The sequence below is a fragment of the Hordeum vulgare genome, chromosome 2H (genome assembly GCF_904849725.1).
Source record: "Hordeum vulgare subsp. vulgare chromosome 2H, MorexV3_pseudomolecules_assembly, whole genome shotgun sequence".
In the NCBI taxonomy this organism is placed as follows: Eukaryota; Viridiplantae; Streptophyta; class Magnoliopsida; order Poales; family Poaceae; genus Hordeum; species Hordeum vulgare.
Window position 1 is genome coordinate 189,893,793 of NC_058519.1, and position 19,187 is coordinate 189,912,979.

The following is a 19,187-nucleotide window of genomic DNA, read 5'->3' on the forward strand; positions in this document are numbered from 1 at the left end:
TATTGCAACAAGTAGGGGACATAGAAAAACTAGCATCCCCAAGCTTAGGGTTTTGCATATTTTTAGCATGATTGTCACTAATAGGATTTATAGTGAAACCATTGCAATCATGCTTTTCATTCAAGGAGCCTTCGTGAATCACTTCATAAGTTTCTTCATCACGATTTTCAGATTCACGCATCTCAAGCAAAACTCCATAAAGATAGTCAAGTGCACTCAATTCACTAGCAATTGGTTCCACATAAGTGGATCTCTTAAAGAGATTAGCAAGTGGGTGAGGATCCATATCACTAGATTTTCAGCAAGCGAAGATGCAAGCATATTGAAGGCACATGGCACACAAGCGAGCAAAAAGCAAGCGAGAGAAAAAGGAAAACGAAAAAGGCAAAGGATAAAGGCAAATGAAAACGGCAAATATGAAATGGGGGGAGGAAAACGAGAGGCAACTAGCAAAAAAAGGTAAATGCAAGAGATAAGTTTGTGAGACCTACTTGGATAGATCTCTCATGAAAGCAAGTAGACGGTGGGTGAACAAATTACTGTCGAGCAATTGATAGAACCGCGCAAAGTCGTGAAGTCATATATGGCAATGATTATATATATAGGCATCACGTCCAAAACAAGTAGACCGATACTTTCTGCATCTACTACTATTACTCCACACGTCGACCGCTATCCAGCATGCATCTAGTGTATTAAGTCCAAAAGAACAGAGTAACGCCTTAAGCAAAATGGACAATCTCATATCTACGACAAAGCCCACCTTGTTACCCTTGATGGCAACTACACGATGTGTGCCTTGCTGCCCCTACTGTCACTGGGAAAAGTCACCACACGGTAAGAACCCAAAATCAAGCACTTCTCCCATTGCAAGAATCATAGATCTAGTTGGCCAAACAAAACCCAACACTTAGAGAGACTTACAAGGATATCAAATCATGCATATAAGAAATCAGCAAAGACTCAAATATATATCATAGATAATCTGATCACAAATCCAGAATTCATCGGATCTCGACAAACACACCGTCAAAGAGGATTACATCGGATAAATCTCCATGAAGATCATGGAGAACTTTGTATTGAAGATCCAAGAGAGAGAAGAAACCATCTAACTACTAACTACGGACCCGTAGGTCTCAAGTGAACTACTCACGAGTCATTGGAGGGTCGATGATGTTGATGTAGAAGCCCTCCAACTCCAAAGTCCCCTCCGACAGGGCACCGGTAAGGGTCTCCAGATGAGATCTCGCTGAAACGGAAGCTTGCGTCGGCGGAAAAGTGTTTTCGTGGATTCCCTGATTGATTCCCTGATTTTTCTCTATATTTTTGGGAATATATAGGCGAAGGAGCTAGGTCAGGGGGGGCGCCAGGGAGTCCACAAGCCTGCTAGTCGCCCCCCTGGTGGTGGCTACACGGCTTGTGGGCTCCCTGTAGCTCTCCTCGCTTGGCCCACAAGCCCCCTGATCTTCTTCCGTTCGGAAAAAATTTATTTCGGAGATTTTATTCCATTTGGACCCCGTTCCAAAATCAGATCTGAAAAGAGCCAAAAACACAGAAAAATAGGAACTCGCACTTGGCACTGAATTAATAGGTTAGTCCCAAAAAAGATATAAAAGGTACATAAAACATCCAAAGATGACAAGATAACAGCATGAAACCATCAAAAATTATAGATACGTTTGAGACGTATCACCCACCAGCCCACTAAGGGCTGGTGCGCCACCCCTAGGGCCATTGGGCTTCCCCCGGGTGGGTTGCCCCCTCCCGGTGAACTTCCGGAACCCATTCGTCACTCCCGGTACAATCTCGGTAATGCTCGAAAAGCTTCCGGTAACCAAATGAAGTCATCCTATATATCAATCTTCGTTTCCCGACCATTACGGAAACCCTCGTGACGTCCATGATCTTATCTGGGACTCCGAACAACATTCGGTAACCACACATATAACTCAACAATACTAAAACATCACCGAACCTTAAGTGTGCAGACCCTGCGGGTTCGAGAACTATGTAGACATGCCCCGAGGTACTCCTCGGTCAATATCCAACAGCGGGACCTGGATGCCCATATTGGATCCTATGTATTCTCCAAAGATCTTACCGGTTGACCTCGGTGTGAAGGATTCATATAATCCCGTATGTCCTTCCCTTTGTCCTTTGATATGTTACTGGCCGGAGATTCGATCGTCGGTATACGCATACCTATTTCAATCTCGTTACCGGCAAGTCTCTTTACTCGTTCCGTAATACAAGATCCCATGACTTACACTTAGTCACATTGCTTGCAAGGCTTGTGTGTGATGTTGTATTACCGAGTGGGCCCCGAGATACCTCTCCATCACACGGAGTGACAAATCCCAGTCTTGATCCATACTAACTCAATGGACACCTTCGGAGATACCTGTAGAGCACCTTTATAGTCACCCAGTTACGTAGCGACGTTTGATGCACACAAGGTATTCCTCCGGTGCCAATGAGTTATATGATCTCATGGTCACAGGAACAAATACTTGACACGCAGAAAACTATAGCAATAAAACGACAAGATCAATATGCTACGTTCATAGTTTGGGTCTAGTCCATCACATGATTCTCCTAATGATATGATCCAGTTATCAAGCAACAACACTTTGCACATAGTCAGAAAACCTTGACTATCCTTGATCAACTGGCTAGCCAACTAGAGGCTTGCTAGGGACATAGTTTTGTCTATGTATCCACACATGTATCTATGTTTCCATTCAATATAATTATAGCATGGATAATAAACGATTATCTTTAAAGAGGAAATATAATAATAACTATTTATCATTGCCTCTAGGGCATATTTCCAACAGTTTCCCACTTGCAGTAGAGTCAATAATCTAGTCCTCACATCGGCATGTGATTTATATTGTAATAAATCGAACACCCATACAGTTCTGGTTTTGATCATGTTTTGCCCGTGGAAGAGGTTTAGTCCGCGGGTCTACTACATTCAGATCCGTGTGCACTTTGCAAATATTCATGTCCTCTCCTTCGACGTAGTCGCGGATGAGGTTGAAGCGTCGTTTGATGTGTCTGGTCTTCTTGTGAAACCTTGGTTCCTTTGCTAAGGCAATGGCACTAGTGTTGTCACATAACAGAGTTAATGGATCTAGTGCGCTTGGCATAACTCCAAGATCTGTCATGAACTGTTTCATCCGGACACCCTCCTTCGCTGCCTCCGAGGCAGCCATGTACTCCGCTTCACATGTAGAATCTGCTACGACGCTCTGCTTGGAACTGCACCAGCTTACTGCACCCCCGTTAAAAATAAATACGTATCCGGTTTGCGACTTAGAGTCATCCGGATCGGTGTCAAAACTTGCGTCGACGTAACCTTTTATGACGAGCTCTTTGTCACCTCCATAAACGAGAAAAATTTCCTTAGTCCTTTTCAAGTACTTCAGAATATTCTTGACCGTCGTCCAGTGATCCACTCCTGCATTACTCTGAAACCTGCCTACCATACTTATGGCCAAGCTGACGTCTGGTCTAGTGCACAGCATTGCAGACATGATAGAACCTACGGCTGAAACGTAGGGGACAAAACTGATTTGTTCTCTATCTACCGCACTTGCTAGGCACTGAGTCTTACTCAATTTTATACATTGTAATACTGGCAAGAACCCTTTCTTGGAATGATCCATTTTAAACTTCCTCAAAATTTATCAAGGTATGTGCTTTGTGAAAGTCCTATCAGGCGTTTCGATCTATCGCTATAGATCTTAATGCCTAGAATGTAAGCAGCTTCTCCTAGGTTCTTCATAGAGAAACTTTTATTCAAGTAATCCTTTATGCTCTCCAAAAGCTCCACGTTGTTTCCAATCAGCAATATGTCATCCGCATATAATATTATAAACACCACAGAGCTCCCACTCACTTTCTTGTCAATACAAGATTCTCCAACCACTTGTATAAACCCAAATGCTTTGATCACTTCATCAAAGCGTTTATTCCAACTCCGAGATGCTTGCACCAGTCCATAAATGGATCGCTGGAGCTTGCATACTTTGTTAGCATTCTTCGGATCGACACAACCTTCGGGTTGCATCATATACAACTCTTCCTTAAGAAAACCGTTAAGGAACGCCGTTTTGACATCCATTTGCCAAATTTCATAATCGTAAAAGGCAGCTATTGCTAACATGATTCGGACGGACTTAAACATCACCACCGGTGAGAAAGTCTCATCGTAGTCAACTCCTTGAACTTGTGAAAAACCCTTTGCCACAAGTCGAGCTTTATAAACGGTCACATTACCGTTTGCGTCCGTCTTCTTCTTATAGATCCACTTGTTCTGAATAGCCTTGCGGCCTTCAGGTAGTACTTCCAAAGTTCACACTTTGTTCTCGTACATGGATCCTATCTCGGACTTCATGGCCTCCACCCATTTGTTGGAATCCGGGCCCACCAATGCTTCTTCATAATTCGCAGGTTCATTGTTGTCCAATAACATAATTGTTAAGATAGGATTACCGTACCACTCAGAAGCAGTATGTGATCTTGTCGACTTGCGAGGTCCGATAGCAACTTTATCCGAAGTTTCATGATCATCATCATCAACTTGCTCCTCAACCGACGCCGCAGCAACACGGGTTTCCCCTTGCCCTGCACCACCATCTAGAGGGATTAGAGGTTCGACAACCTCATCAAGTTCTATCTTCCTCCCACTCAATTCTTTCGAGAGAAACTCCTTCTCAAGAAAAGCTCTGTTTTTAGCAACAAACACTTTGCCCTGTGATTTGAGATAGAAGGTATACCCAACTGTCTCTTTTGGGTAACCTATGAAGATGCACTTTTCCGCTTTGGATTCCAGCTTTTTAGGCTGAAGCTTTTTGACATAAGCATCACATCCCCAAACTTTAAGAAACGACAATTTTGGTCTTTTGCCATACCACAGTTCGTATGGTGTCGTCTCAACGGATTTTGATGGTGCCCTATTTAAAGTGAATGCAACTCTCTCTAATGCATAACCCCAAAATGATAACGGCAAATCGGTAAGAGACATCATAGATCGCACCATCTCTAATAAAGTACGATTACGACGTTCGGACACACCATTACACTGTGGTGTTCCAGGCGGTGTCAACTGTGAAACAATTCCATATTGTCTTAAGTGAGCATCAAACTCGAAACTCAGATATTCACCCCCACAATCAGATCGTAGGAACTTGATCTTCTTGTTACGATAATTTTCAACTTCACTCTGAAATTGCTTGAACTTCTGAAACATTTCAGACTTGTGCTTCATCAAGTACACATAACCATATCTACTCGAATCGTCAGTAAAGGTGAGAAAATAATGATATCCGCCGCGCGCCTCCACACTCATCAGACCGCACACATCGGTATGTATGATTTGGAACAAGTCACTTGCACGCTCCATTGTTCCGGAGAACGGAGTCTTAGTCATCTTGCCCACGAGGCATGGTTCGCACGTGTCAAGTGAATCAAAGTCAAGTGACTCCAAAAGTCCATCGAAATGGAGTTTGTTCATGCGCTTTATACCAATATGACCTAAGCGGCAGTGCCATAAAAACATGGCGCTATCATTGTTAACTCTAACTCTTTTGGTCTCAATGTTATGTATATGTGTATCATTGCTATCAAGATTCAATATGAACAATCCTCTCACATTGGGTGCATGACCATAAAAGATATTACTCATACAAATAGAGCAACCTTTATTCTCTGACTTAAACGAGTAACCGTCTCGCAATAAACAAAATCCAGATATAATGTTCATGCTTAACACACGCACAAAATAACAATTATTTAAGTTCATAATTAATCCTGATAGTAATTGAAGTGAAACTGTGCCGACGGCGATTGCATCAACCTTGGAACCATTTCCCACACGCATCGTCACTTCATCCTTCACCAGCCTTCGCTTATTCCGCAGTTCCTGTTTCGAGTTGCAAATATGAGCAACAGAACCGGTATCGAATACCCAGGCACTACTATGAGAGCTGGTTAAGTACACATCAATAACATGTACATCGAATATACCTGATTTTTCCTTGGCCGCCTTCTTATCAGCCAGATACTTGGGGCAGTTGCATTTCCAGTGACCCATACCCTTGCAATAATAACACTCTGTTTCAGGCTTAGGTCCAGCTTTGGGTTGCTTCGTCGGATTGGCAACAGGCTTGCCGCTCTTCTTGGAATTACCCTTCTTTCCTTTGTCGTTTCTCTTGAAACTAATGGTCTTATTCACTATCAAGACTTGATGCTCTTTACGGAGTTCTAACTCCGCGACTTTTAGCATAGCGAATAACTCGCCGGGTGACTTGTTCATCCTTTGCATGTTATAGTTCAACACAAAGCTCTTGTAGCTTGGTGACAGTGATTGAAGAATTATGTCAGTGATAGCTTCTTGCGGGAGTTTAATCCCCAACTCAGCTAGACAGTTTGAGTACCCAGAAATTTTGAGCACATGTTCACTGACATACGAATTCTCCTCCGTCTTGCAAGCATAGAATTTATCGGAGGTCTCATACCTCTCGATCCGGGCGTTCTTCTGAAAGATAAACTTCAACTCCTGAAACATCTCAAATGCTCCATGACGCTCAAAGCGACGTTGAAGTCCCAGATCTAAGCCATACAAGACTGCACATTGAACTATTGAGTAGTCCTCCTTGCGTGCTAACCAAGCGTTCTTAACATCTTGATCAGCCGCGGCGGGTGGTTCATATCCTAGCGCAGCATTAAGGACATAATCCTTCTTCCCAGCTTGAGGAGCAACTTAAGATTACAAGCCCAGTCTACAAAGTTGCTTTCATCATCTTTCAACTTAGCTTTCTCTAGGAACGTATTAAAATTCAGGGTGACTATCGCGTGAGCCATTGATCTACAACACAAATATTTTCAAAGTGGACTTAGACTATGTTCAAGATAATTAGAGTTCAACTAATCAAATCACTTGGTAAACACCCACTCAAAAAAGTACATCTCTCTAGTCATTTGAATGGTACATGATCCAAATTCACTAACTCAAGTCCGATCATCACGTGAGTTGAGAATAGTTTCAGTGGTAAGCATCTCTATGCTAATCATATCAACTATACGATTCATGCTCGACCTTTCGGTCTCATGTGTTCAGAGGCCATGTCTGCACATGCTAGGCTCGTCAAGCTTAACCCGAATGTTCCGCGTGTGCAACTATTTTACACCCGTTGTATGCGAACATTGAGTCTATCACACCCGATCATCACGTGGTGTCTCGAAATGATGAACTGTAGCAACGGTGCACAATCGGGGAGAACACAATTTCGTCATGAAATTTTAGTGAGAGATCACCTTATAATGCTACTGTCGTTCTAAGCAAAATAAGGTGCATAAAAGGATTAACATCGCATGCAATTCATAATTGACATGATATGGACATCATCATGTGCTTCTTGATCTCCATGACCAAAGCGCCGGCATGATCTTCTCGTCACCGGCGCCACACCAAGATCTCCATCGTCATGATCTCCATCAACGTGTCGCCATCTGGGTTGTCGTGCTACTTATGCTATTACTACTAAAGCTACGTCCTAGCAATATAGTAAACGCATCTGCAAACACAAACGTTAGTTTAAAGACAACCCTATGGCTCCTGCCGGTTGCCGTACCATCGACGTGCAAGTTGATATTAACTATTACAGCTGATCATCTCATACATCCAATATATCACATCACGTCATTGGCAATATCATATCACAAGCATACGTGCAAAAACAAGTTAGACATCCTCTAATTTGTTGTTGCATATTTTACGTGGCTGATATGGGTATCTAGTATGATCGCATCTTACTTACGCAAAAACACAACGGAGATGTGCAAATTGCTATTTAACCTCTCCAAGGACCGCCTCGGTCAAAACAAATTCAACTAAAGTTGAAGAAACCGACACCCGCCAGTCATCTTTATGCAGCGAGGTTGCATGTCAATCGATGAAACTAGTATTTCATAAGCGTACGAATAATGTCGGTCCGGGCCGCTTCAATCCAAAAATACCGCTGAATCGAGAGAAGACTAAGGAAGGCAGCAAATCGAACATCACCGTCCACAAAACCCTTTGTGTTCTACTCAAGATAACATCTACGCATGAACCTAGCTCATGATGCCACTGTTGGAGAACGTTGAATGGGAAACAAAAAAAAATCTACGCACATGAAGATCTATCATGGTGATGTCCATCTACAAGAGGAGATTTGGATCTACGTACCCTTATAGATCGCACAGCAGGAAGCGTTAAGAAACGCGGTTGATGTAGTGGCACGTACTCACGTCCCTCGATCCGCCCCTGAACCGTCCGATGAACCGTCCCGCGATCCGTCCCACGATCCGTTCCGATGTAGTGCCGAACGGACGACACCTCCGCGTTCAGCACACGTACAGCTCGACGATGATCTCGGCCTTCTTGATCCAGCAAGCAAGACGGAGAAGTAGATGAGTTCTCCGGCAGCGTGACGACGCTCCGGTGGTGGTGAGGATCTACTCCTGCAGGGCTCCACCCGAGCTCCGCATAAATACGATCTAGAGGTAAAACTATGGTGTCTAGATCTGAGTTGCACGTGGCAAAAGTTTTCTCAAATCAGCCCTAGACCACCACTATATATAGGAGGGAGGGGAGGAGGCTTGCCTTGAGGGCCAAGCCCTCAAGGGTGCGCCGACCAAGGGAGAGGAGGAGTCCTACTCCAATCCAACTGCAATTAGGATTGGAAAGTGGAGTTCTTCTCTTCCTTCCCACCACTTTTTTTTTCTTTTTCTTTGTTTTTCTTTTCTTTGCGCATAGGCCCTCTTGGGTTGTCCCACCGGCCCACTAAGGGCTGGTGCGCCACCCCTAGGGCCATTGGGCTTCCCCCGGGTGGGTTGCCCCCTCCCGGTGAACTTCCGGAACCCATTCGTCACTCCCGGTACAATCCCGGTAATGCCTGAAAACCTTCTGGTAACCAAATGAAGTCATCCTATATATCAATCTTCGTTTCTCGACCATTTCGAAAACCCTCGTGACGTCTGTCATCTTATCCGAGACTCTGAACAAAATTCGGTAACCACACATATAACTCAACTATACTAAAACATCGCCGAACCTTAAGTGTGCAGACCCTGCGGGTTCGAGAACTATGTAGACATGCCCCGGGGTACTCCTCGGTCAATATCCAATAGCGGGACCTGGATGCCCATATTGGATCCTACATATTCTCTGAAGATCTTATCGGTTGAACCTCAGTGTGAAGGATTCATATAATCTCGTATGTCATTCCCTTTGTCCTTCGGTATGTTACTTGCCAAAGATTCGATCGTCGGTATTCGCATACCTATTTCAATCTCGTTACCGGCAAGTCTCTTTACTCGTTCCGTATTACAACATCCCGTGACTTACACTTAGTCACATTGCTTGCAAGGCTTGTGTGTGATGTTGTATTACCGAGTGGGCCCCAAGATACCTCTCCGTCACACGGAGTGACAAATCCCAGTCTTGATCCATACTAACTCAGCGGACACCTTCGGAGATACCTGTAGAGAACCTTTATAGTCACTCAGTTACGTTGCGACGTTTGATGCACACAAAGTATTCCTCTGGTGCCAGTGAGTTATATGATCTCATGGTCATAGGAACAAATATTTGACACGCAGAAAACTATAGCAATAAAACGACACGATCAATATGCTATGTTTATAGTTTGGGTCTAGTCCATCACATGATCCTCCTAATGATGTGATCCAGTTATCAAGCAACAACACTATGCACATAGTCAGAAAACCTTGACTATCCTTGATCAACTGGCTAGCCAACTAGAGGCTTGCTAGGGACATAGTTTTGTCTATGTATCCACACATGTATCTATATTTTCATTCAATACAATTATAGCATGGATAATAAACAATTATCTTTAAACTGGAAATATAATAATAACTATTTATCATTGCCTCTAGGGCATATTTTCAACATCACCACCACCGACCACCCACCTCAAACCAGCCAAATACCACCCCAAACCTCAGGCAAGCAGCATGGACCAACGTCTACCCTAGTCTTGATTGGCTCACGCAACAGGATTTGCACGCGCACACGCAAATACTTCTATACCTTCAAGCGATTTTGGTGTGGGACGGCGATCACTTCACCAATTTGGTCCCCTAGAGACAAGCCCGTATTTTCAGTTTTAAGCTCGAACGGGAGGTCACCAACCTTGGACCATATGGCCATGGCTCCACGGTCCAACCCCCACCCTTGCCCCCCTCCCGGTTTACCCTTGTCGTCAAACTCAGTGAAGATGCTTTCGTCGCGCTTATGGTGGCACTGTTGGGCCTTCAAAACAAAAGCATTTGTCCATGTCGGCGGTGAAGTTGAGGACGAACCACCCGTCGTCGCTAGCCACCTCCTAAATGGCGACCTCGCCTTGCAACCTCCAAGCCAACGTTGCACGAAGATCATCGACGGAGATCAATGGATTTACTTGGAAGGGCGATATGAATCGACATACCACCAGGAAACCACTTACAACCCTCCGTGCAGCCTACATGTCGATGATCAACGGGGAACCATCCCCCACGGGGCCGCCTTGATACCGTCTTCCCCTCGCCCTCAGGCGAAGGAACCAGAGCAGGAGGTCCCCTCCCCATGATCGTCGACACACCCCCGGAGCCGTGTCCCCACTCCTTCTCCGCCTCCCCTTTCCTCTCCATCTCTCCCCTTCTCGCCAAAAGTAATAGTATAAGAATAAATTGGTCAGATGAACAGAGTAAGTTGCACACCATATGATTTTCTTTGACTATCTCCACAACTGCATTCACAACTTCATCAAGTTCCAAGTCCAAAACGGCATCTCTGTGACGTTTCTGGAGTGCAACCAACAAACAGGTCCAAGATAACAAAGGTTATGCCGAACAAACTGAAATTGGTACTATTAGAAGAGTAGTTAATTGAGTAATCATGCAGATGCTTTATTTGGTGAACCAAAAGCAAATGACATGCAAACTGAGATTCAGAAACAAATGTTGACAACATTTTCCAGAATTAAGCTGCACTGCTAAGAATTTAGCCCATCAAGCCAGCACTAAAGATAGGAAGGGCACTATAGACAGAATTTCAGTGGGATAAAGTACTAAACCATGGACAAACTGATAATATCAAGTGACCAAAGGATAATGGAAAAGGTAATTTGGATGGACACGTATACAAATGTTGACAACATTTTCCAGCGTTAAGCTGCACTGCTAAGAATTTAGCCCATCAAGCAAGCTACAGATAGGAAGGGCACTATAGCAACAAACATTTCAGTGGGATAAACTGCTGGACCATGCACAAACTAGTAGTACCAAGTGACCAAAAGATAATGAAAAAAGCAATTCTTAACCAGATAGACACATATATTGACAAGACGATTGACACAAGCTGGATTATTTACCTTCCTTTTTCCATCCTTGGTGACACTGTCAACTAGTTCTGGTTTAAGGGATAAATTTACAACTCCATCAGAAAAATCCACAACAATACCCATCACAGAAGAACCCACTTTTACAATAGTGCCACCTACTGCAGAAGATGAAAAAATTTCAATAATCATAATCAGTTACTCCCTTCGTTCACATTTTTAAGATGTTTTAGCTTTTTTTTTTTGAAACGCATGTATCCAGACGTGTTTCAGTGTGTAAGTTCACTCATTTTGGTCCGTATATAGTCCACATTAAAAATATCTAAAACATCTTATAATTGTGAACGGATGGAGTAGTTAATAAGCCATAAAAGGAGAAAATGAGCTACTTACATTGATGATGTTCCAGCAGACCAATAACATCCGGATAGTCTTTGAAGTTAAGGATAAAACCATATTCTTCTACACCTCCCGCCTCCCCCTTAACCAAGCTACCAACGCCAAAAGATTTCGCACAATCATGAGAGTACTTCAATGCCGCAATCTAGACCAACAAGGTAATACCAATTGTAAGTGTACACATTAAAGCATACTCTAGAACAAGGTTAATATGTATCAGAAAGACAGAAACGTAAAGGTGCAAACTAGTAAAAAGAGGTAACAAATCAGAAACTCTCCTGTAAGATAATTTTAAATGATCTACAGTGGTGGCATTTCCATCTAGCAAAGCTTAAATTTAGAAAAAAAGAGTGGACACCCACATCAATGATCAACAGTGCTGGTAAGTCCAGATTATTTTGGACATGCAAAAACACATCCCGTATGCCCTAAATTATCTTGTTTAACCTTATAACCTACATGCGAGAGATTCAGGTGTACTTAAAACACTTGTGGCCTACATGACAGATTATGCAGGAGCTGCAAAGACCACAACTGGCATGCCCTAAATTATCTTGTATATGTGGATAACCTACATGCCAAAGGTGCAGGTGTACTTTTTCAGACAACAATTAGTCCTCTTAGTTTTCCAGTGAAACTGTTTCTCAGGGTAGCTAGCAAAAAGCTATTCCATGCTATTTCACCTCAACACCTTAACATTTCGCGGCTATTTTAGAACATAACATATGATGTGTTTGCGACACATAGAAGTAAATATAATAGTAGCGTTTTAACTTTAGCTAAAGAGGTCTCCACAAGAAAACAATGATTGCACTTGCAGGTTCCACTCAGACATCACCAATCACTGCTTTCGTCAATAGCTTTTATTATCGATGCCCTTGCACAAAATTCCACATTGCTAGTAACTACCAGCTAAGATTTTCCTTCAACCATTTAATCTTTTTTATCAGGATTCATCTGTTTTACTTGGAGTAAGATAAATGATTTCGACTATGACCTTCTGGTCCAGAAGGAAATATCCTTGAATAAATGAACAATCGGCTGAAGAGCACTTGGAATGTTGGAGTGAAAGCTTCACTCGAGAAGATTCTTCATTTACCTATAAGAAACAATGAACCATTCAGAATACTATAAAGCAAATAATGCAGTATCCAAACACGAAAGTACCAACAGCAGAGAATGTCATACATACGTACGTTGAGTACATGACTCCGAACTGATTGGCCAACAAAGAACGCATCAGAGAGCTTTTCTATCGGCCTATCAACTGCCTTTGGGAAACAAGATTAGGCTTCCTTTTCAGATAAAAGAGAGAAAAACAACAAGACATGTAAGATAAAGAAAAGAGAGAGTGGCAGGGCTAAGACATGCTTACTTTATCCTTGGGAGAGAAACCAGTTAGATGTCCAAGAAATCGAACAAAACAACCACCGTCTATGATGTTACAAATATAACCCTAAGGTAAAAGGAAATTTCAGTTGTCTTGCTCATTAAAAAGAACTGAAACAAAATTAAGAACTTTACATGAACTATAACTCCCGCTTGTATCTGCGATAGCTCTGATGGAATGTCATTACGAGTGTTGATAAGTGAGTGCTTAGCAGAAAGAATTAAATTTTGGCCTTTGGCATCTGCATAGCACGATACGGAAAGGAAATAATTAGTAAGGTGAAGTACTATCCACATGAATAAAACAACAAAAAGTGCATGAGAAGGATCTGTAAAACAAATTGATCATAAGAGAAACATGCTATATACAGACTGAGTCATGGAACAGCTCAAGGTTCTTCATATCGAAGTAAAAATATTACTATTACAATGTACTCCCTTGAACCGAACAGCAGGTAGGAAATTGTCCATTAATTAATAAAAACGAATAACAAAAGATCTAGAACTGTGATGACTTTACCGAGAACTAAAAGTTGGTTGAACTCGTGGCCAGGCTTCAACAAATTCTTCAACCGAACAGTTTGGCCTAATTAAGAAAAAAAAGGTAATGGATGAGCCGAACAAAGATGCACACATGAACCAGGGAAAATTAATTGCAGATGTGCGGGTGTGCGTCTGTTCAAGGAGTTGATGTCTGTGCGGGGGGCATGGGGACAAAGAGTCCTAACAGAATGGACTAAATATTTCACAAATCACAGGCAAGGATGTACCATGATAATCTGCCAAATGTTCATTAAGTATAGATCCTTTGGAGAAGCCATTGACACTGACAACAACAGCTTCTGGAGTAACTCGCTCTACAACACCAGAGACAATAGTACCCACCTGTAAAAAGATAAAATATAGATCCTCAGATGCCACCTCTTTTGCTAAATAAATATGATACAAAATTCAAACATTGAATGACTATAAGGTATAAAGAAGGTAGGATCATTGCTGAATATACAGAGGCTGAATTTGTTATCTTCCAGAGATTGTACTGTAATGCATTTAGACATGCAAATTTTCTTTTGCTTGCCTTTTTTGTTTTATTAGTAAGCTATTAGATGGAAGAGGAGGAGACAATCCTATTTTGATTAGATGAAAGCTTGCCAGTAGGACAGGATTAGTAATATTTCAGCTGGTTACCTAATACTCCCTCCGTCCCATAATATAAGAGCGTTTTTGACTCTACACCAACGCTCTTATATTATAGGACGGAGGGTGTAGTATAGTTTAAATCTGTTGTCCTGTGTGTAGACAAGTGGATAAAGTGTGTGTAGGTCGATTGGGGGAGATTTAGAGAACTTTGCCATCATCTTTATTAGAGAACAAAAGAGCTTCCATCCCCTATAATGGTGATAAGTTGGCAACATGTGAATTTCATGTGATGGACACCTCAGGTGGTGGTGCCCTAATTGTAGATTTAAGTTTTTGTTTGGACACAGAATTAGTTATATTTGCTTCATTGAGATTGAGTTTTCTATGCTGCAACCAATACAAAGTCAAGTGGCACATATTGTTTAACTTGCTAGAAAATCATAAATATCTTTCTTAAGTAGAAAAACCACATGGAAAAGCTGGTCTACCAACCAAATACATTATTACAGACGTCATCTATATTTTTTCTGTTGTCTCAGTGACATTATTGATTATATCAAATAGCCAATAGAAGTACGTAATTTCAAATCATTTTCTAACACTCGGTTTCCTGCTAACTTTGCAGAACCATCTCCTACTCCCTGCATTCCCAAATGTAGGTCTTTTTAGAGATTTCACTAAAATGCTATATACGGAGAAAAATGAGTGAATCTATACTCTAAAGTATGTCTATATACATCCGTATGTAGTCCCTTAGTGAAACCTCTAAAAAGACTTATATTTAGGAACGGAGGGAGTATTTGGTGAAAAATTCTGACAGAACAGAAAAAACAATGGTGTAACATGGCCGTTTCACCAAACTAGCAACAATCCCATATTGACTCAATAAAAAAGAGAACAAAGAACCCATATCTAACCAGCAACTTCTGCTAATGTCAAACACATAGAGAACATAGCTTACCATTAAAAGAGACATTAAGCTTAATGGAGAAGTGACCAGGTTTTGCTCAATTCACTCGTTCGAAATGATGATTAATATTACCCAATACAAAGGAAGCCACATGTAACCAAAAGTATTTCTTCAAGTTACTCCAATATTCAAAATTGCATTCACTCTGATCTTAAGAATTGCGCAATTCACTCTCTTTCTGATCCTCTAAGACACTAACACTTGATATATTGTGTTTAATTTGGACAAGGTTAGTGCACTGAACACAAAGAAAGGAAAAAATTAAGCCTTGAATGAACTAATGTTACACCTCACGGGCACCAACGCTAACATACTATGTAAGAATTAACTTATTATAGTTCGCATTGTGAGGTACCTTTGTCATTTTAGAATGTAGATATATTATAACTCACATTCTTTAGTGGAGACTACCATTTTCATGCCATACTTTGGGAGCGCATTGTAACATTTGGTGTCAAAGTCCTAAAGCTGTTAGGCATATGCCACACCTGGTGCCGAGGCTCATATCTACTACGGAGTACTGGCAATTGGGCCATACATATAAGCAGTGAGGGTTACATATTATGAGGGTAGCGAACTAAATCCTGCAGAGTAACAGTTTCAGAGAGTCAAAAGCCTGGGGACGCTTCCCAGTGGTAGCCCCAACAAAAAGGGTCCCCAAGTTGTCATCGCCGTCAATGCCTACCGGAACGCTTGTGTTCGTCTTCTTCTTTCCCCTCCTCTCCTCCTTCTCCAACCCTGCCTCTGCCCCTGTGCGCGGCTCCTCCCTCTCATCCCTGCTGACGAGAGTGTGTCCTCCTGCGCACCGGAACGCGGAAACCCCACATTAATACAAAATCGGAACGCAGAGGGCGTGCCAGGCCGCGGAGCAGTTACTCACCTCTCGGGAAATCACCGTCGTCGGCGTCGAGAGCTGCAGCATGCGGCGCCGGCCGCTGCTCCTGTTGCTCTATGCCACCCCCCTTCTCCACCTCCTCCGTGCAGTGTGTTTTGAATTCCTTGCGATTAGGACGCAGGTCCGGCTTGCCTGGGCGGTCCGGGGCCTTCCGCTTCTTCCTATCGCCGTGCGGCGCCATGACGGCGAGCACCCGGAGTGAAGGGGAGAGATTGAATCGGGCCGGATGGAGGAGGCGACGGCTCTGAGATAAGCAGCGGCGGTGTAATGCCCGGAGGCGGCGGTAGGGTTTGAGAGAGGGGGTCGAGTTGAGAGGTTGGGTAGGAGTGGGTGAGGACGAGAGAAAGGGAAAGGGGGATCGGTCTCAATTAGGAGTACGAGTCATTCATCATGCAGGCAACTGGGGTTCAGCACACGCTTAAGTAGTTCCTGGCTCACGGGCCACGCTCCTCTCACGCAACACTTTATATGGGCTGGGACCCAACAACCCGACCCACGTTGTTCGTTTCAGAAATACTTGCCATATAATGGATGTATTAAGATGTATTTTAGTTTTTAGATACATTAATTTTTATGTATATGTAAGATAAATTATTCAGGATAGAAGGAGTATTTTTCAAAAAATGTTCGCATTTCAAAAATGTTGTTCGTAGTTTCAAAAAATGTTCTCTTTTGTATTTGTTCCTTTTCAAGAAAAAATGTTCAACATTCCCAAAAAATAAAGTCTTTAAAAGAATGTGAACAAATTTTAAGAATGGTATTTTTTGGTAAATATATTTACTATTGTGATTAAGAAATCCAAGTTCAAAAATTCAAAAAAAAATATGTGGCCGCATATATTTCATATAAACTGAGCTCGCATTTTAGACAAACAAGTCTACAAACAATGTGGCTACTGACATTGGTTCGGTCACCTGAAGTCGTGTGTTGATCTGACACACAAATATTTTTGGGACTTTTTTGCGAGTTGTTCTCTATATTTTATTGTAGCCCTTGGTTTCTTTATTAGCAGCACTCGTGCACTCGCAACCTACACGCTGGTCGCGGTTTCCATTCCCACCTACGCCCCGTTTTCTTTGAGGGGTGCCCTATGTCTCGCATTACGTGAACGAACGGGGAACAATCGCTGAGGCCTTGTTTGGTTATTAGGGAATTAATCCACGAGTGAAACTGATCCACACGTGGATTGGACTGACCCCATCGTGTCTTCCAATCTCATCCGCTGTTCGAGTCGCTTGGCGTGGATTTGTTCCACGCGTCGTGGACGGTTCCTTTTTGGCTCATGGATTGGAGTGGAACATAGTGGATCAAACCATGGAATGTCCACGTCGAAGCTAAACCAAATAGGCCTTTGAGCCTTGCGCGGGAACCATTCCACGGTGGGCGGATACACGTGGATCAGGACAAGAACTCGTATGATACACGTGGGTTAGGCTCAAACCAAACAAGGCGTGAAGTGGGTGGACCAGGTGGTGTCCATTGTTTCATCCTGCACGCCAAGCTCGTCTAGCAAGGCCCAACATTGGTACTATATTTGCCCGACATAATAATTCTGTTAATACTGGAAAACATAGGGCGTCATGAACCCGAGGAGTAATTCAACATAATACAGGGGGGCCAGTGATGATGGTGTTGGTCCCAAACAGAGCAGCTTATTAACGCTACCCGGGGCAACTCGGCGTCTGGCGTGGTAATCATAGCTCATCCGTCGTGTCGTGCGGACAAGATACGCGGCTCCTATCGAGATCGTCGACACGCCGGACGGCCTTGTTGGGCTTGTTTTACCTTTCTCGAGCGTCTTGTGCGAGGGATTCCGAGGATGCTTTGGGTTATCTCGAGGTTGAGGTTTTCCAATAGGAACCCGAGGAGAACATGGGTTTCCCTGATCGAGGTCATTCTGTCGCGGGGTGTGGTAGTTTGTGATGGACTAGTTGGAGCATCCTTGCAGGGTTAAATCTTTTGGAAAGTCGTGCCCGCGGTTATGTGGCAATGTGGAAACTTTGTTTAACATCCGGTTCTAGATAACTTGAAGTAAGCTTAATTAAAATGTGTCAACTGAGTGCATAACCGTGACTGCCTCTTCTCGAGTTCTATATCCGGAAGAGGACACGGTGGGGTTATGTCTAACATAACTAGGTGTTCAGGATCATTCATTTGATCATCAGTAGTTCACGTCCTCTATGCGTAGATCATCCCCTTCTTTTATTCTTGTACTCGTAAGTTAGCCACCTCAAATAAATGCTTAGTCGCTTGCTGCAGCCTCACCACTTAACCATACCTCACCCATTAAGTTTTGCTAGTCTTGATACCTTGGGAAGTGAGATTGCTGAGTCCTTGTGGCTCACAGATTACTACAACACCAGTTGTAGGTACAGGTAAAGGATATTAAGACGTGAGCGCGATGATTGTGCTTTGGAGCTTCTTCTTCTTCATCATCATCAATCTAGGATGGGTTCCAGGTCAGCAGCCTGGGATAGCAATGATGGACGTCGTTTTTTTATCGTTTGGTTTCGTCCGTAGTCGGACCCTGCTCTTCTTCATGGTGATTATATATTGTTGTATTGATGTGACTCTGATGTAGCTTGTGGCGAGTGTAACCCAATTCCATATACTCATCTTTTCAGTACATGTACTTGTAACGATATCCATTCTTGCGAAACGACGAGATGCGCTTCTATCCCTCTCGAGGCCCTCGTGCCTAAATAAGGATAGGATCGCATTTCGGGCGTTACAAGTTGGTATCAGAGCAGTACCGACCTAGGAGCCCCCTTGACTGATCGAACTTGGCTAAGTCGAGTCTAGAGAAAAACTGCTTTGAGTCTAGTTATATATCGGAGAGTAGGATTCTTTTTTCTCCTTTTCTATGTTGTGATGAGAAATCTTGACGTAATAATTTTAATTCTACTCCTCTTATCACTCAATTTTTTTTAGGATCACGCGGATATTTTTTGGAATATATATGATGTCGATGTGACGGAATTCTGACTTGGTGCCTCGT

General features: G+C 42.8%; 1 protein-coding gene across 4 annotated transcripts; it reads right to left on the reverse strand.

The window, feature by feature from the left end:
• Positions 1-1,496: 1,496 nt before the first annotated feature.
• Positions 1,497-16,593, reverse strand: LOC123425786 (rRNA biogenesis protein RRP5-like). 4 transcript variants are annotated; one of them, XM_045109513.1, is made up of 12 exons: positions 16,175-16,592; positions 15,980-16,092; positions 13,955-14,069; positions 13,705-13,770; positions 13,320-13,426; positions 13,171-13,251; positions 12,992-13,066; positions 12,793-12,894; positions 11,790-11,940; positions 11,430-11,557; positions 10,777-10,860; positions 1,500-1,536 (listed from the first exon to the last, which is right to left on the reverse strand). In XM_045109513.1, the coding sequence occupies exons 1-12, from the start codon at positions 16,368-16,370 to the stop codon at positions 1,531-1,533; spliced, it is 1,224 nt and encodes a 407-aa protein (XP_044965448.1). In that variant the 5' UTR covers positions 16,371-16,592; the 3' UTR covers positions 1,500-1,530. The 4 variants fall into 4 exon arrangements, with proteins under 4 accessions (XP_044965449.1, XP_044965448.1, XP_044965446.1 ...); XM_045109514.1 differs by lacking the exon at positions 10,777-10,860 and having other exon boundaries at positions 1,497-1,536; XM_045109511.1 differs by lacking the exon at positions 1,500-1,536 and having other exon boundaries at positions 9,906-10,860.
• Positions 16,594-19,187: the final 2,594 nt, after the last annotated feature.

What these genes read in the sequence shown, in the direction of transcription:
- LOC123425786 (XM_045109511.1), bottom strand. Translation starts at nt 16,370, where the DNA reads ATGGCGCCGCACGGCGATAGGAAGAAGCGGAAGGCCCCGGACCGCCCA. An exon ending in CGACGGTGATTTCCCGAGAG is followed by an intron (nt 16,093 to 16,174) that starts GTGAGTAACTGC and finishes TCCGGTGCGCAG; the next exon opens with GAGGACACACTCTCGTCAGC. An exon ending in ACATTTGGCAGATTATCATG is followed by an intron (nt 13,771 to 13,954) that starts GTACATCCTTGC and finishes TTTCTTAATTAG; the next exon opens with GCCAAACTGTTCGGTTGAAG.